The sequence below is a fragment of the Halyomorpha halys genome, unplaced genomic scaffold (genome assembly GCF_000696795.3).
Source record: "Halyomorpha halys isolate HHAL.00 unplaced genomic scaffold, Hhal_1.1 Scaffold368.1, whole genome shotgun sequence".
Classification (NCBI taxonomy): domain Eukaryota; kingdom Metazoa; phylum Arthropoda; class Insecta; order Hemiptera; family Pentatomidae; genus Halyomorpha; species Halyomorpha halys.
Window position 1 is genome coordinate 868,713 of NW_027111728.1, and position 1,520 is coordinate 870,232.

General features: G+C 32.4%; 1 protein-coding gene across 1 annotated transcript in view; it reads right to left on the minus strand.

The window, feature by feature from the left end:
- Window positions 1-1,520, minus strand: part of LOC106681832 (uncharacterized) — a 23,379-nt gene that overhangs the window by 19,649 nt on the left and 2,210 nt on the right. The window contains exons 2-4 of the mRNA XM_067049754.1: window positions 630-770; window positions 440-550; window positions 305-359 (exon numbers count right to left, since the gene is read on the minus strand). Coding sequence (XP_066905855.1) covers window positions 305-359; window positions 440-550; window positions 630-770 — 307 coding nt within the window. The remainder of the gene's footprint in view (window positions 1-304; window positions 360-439; window positions 551-629; window positions 771-1,520) is intronic.

A 1,520-nucleotide genomic window follows, 5' to 3' on the forward strand; every position in this document is an offset into this window, starting at 1 on the left:
CTCTTCCAAAGTTTCGGAATCGAGCCTTCACGAATGCACGAATTCATTGGAAATGCCCAATTGCGGTTGGCAGCAATTATCAACAACTCTTTAAAGTTCCTTATGATTCCATTGTGTGTGTGTGTGTGTGTGTGTGTGTGTGAAAAATTTAATAATCCGTCATTTTTTAAGGAATTAATTTTTATACTGATGACTTTTCCGACCTCTTACAGATTAATAGACTTCACCAACGTTTATAATATTGAAAATATTTATATTATTTATGCTTAACTTTACAATAAATTATTTAAAAGGAATAAATTACCTTTGGCTAGACCTAAGCTGGAAGCGATATCTTCCACAATTTTTTGTTTTCTCGTCTGTAATAAACCAATTTCAGCCATGCCTTGTGATAGTATAGTTATAATAATTATTAATATTATAAAATAAATTATTATACCACTCTTTTTCTTGTAGTCAGATGAGTGTTCCATGTTTGCGTCGCTGTCTTGGCCAAATTTTCATGGAATTCCGCAGCTATTGATGGTCTTTTGTTGATTGTTTTAACAACCTTAAGCGAGCAACATATTTATTGAAACGGCAAGTGTTACAAATACAAATAAATCATAAAGAATAATGGCATGTCTTACCATCTCCATTAGTTTTGGATTTAACATACTCCTCGAGTTTTTTCTGACCTGGTCAGATGTAGACGACATGTGTGAGCCAGTGAAACTGTATCTTCTATCACTTAGTTTACTCATCTTGGCATTAGAAAACCGAGCATCATTCTAAAAAAACAAAAAAAAAACAATAAACATTAACAGTATTAGCACCAACATTTTAAGAAAATTATATATAATTATCACAATCTTTATTAGTTATTAAAATTATTATTTGCTCGGAAAAAAAATCCTTTTTATTTAATTTATAATTTTTTTCATTAATTATGACGATTTTAATGAAGAAACTCAGAAAAATGAAAACAACACAGAAAATCTCACTTGTGAAAAAGGTCATGGTAAAGAATTAATACAAAATCTGGAAGAAGAAATTTTACAAAATCAGAAGAAGAACAAGTTCGAGAAAAAGAGAAAAGAAAACCAAAATTGCCTTGACACTTTAAAGACTACGATTTATATGAAGCGTACGCTATGCTCCCAGATGAAGATACTCCTACAACATTTAGGGAAGCTAAACAATTTCCAGATTGGACAGAAGTTATAGAAAAAGAGTTAAAAGCTCACGAATTACTCAAAACTTAGACACTCCAAGATTCATCTGATGGAGACATTACAGTCGACACGAAATGGATCTTTACTACAATGGATGCCGAATATATGTCTGCTCACTCAACTCACCTCTTTCTCTTAGCTGTATCGGAGAGAAGGCTCCGAGGCAACCATTCTCTCGTCAGGAAAGGAAATCGGCGTAAGTATTTATATGTTTTTTTTTTTTTTTTTTTTTTTTTTTTACGAGGGTCGGTGGAAATCTTCAAAAGACACGGATAGGCCCGTACCTATCCGTGTGTGGGATTTTTA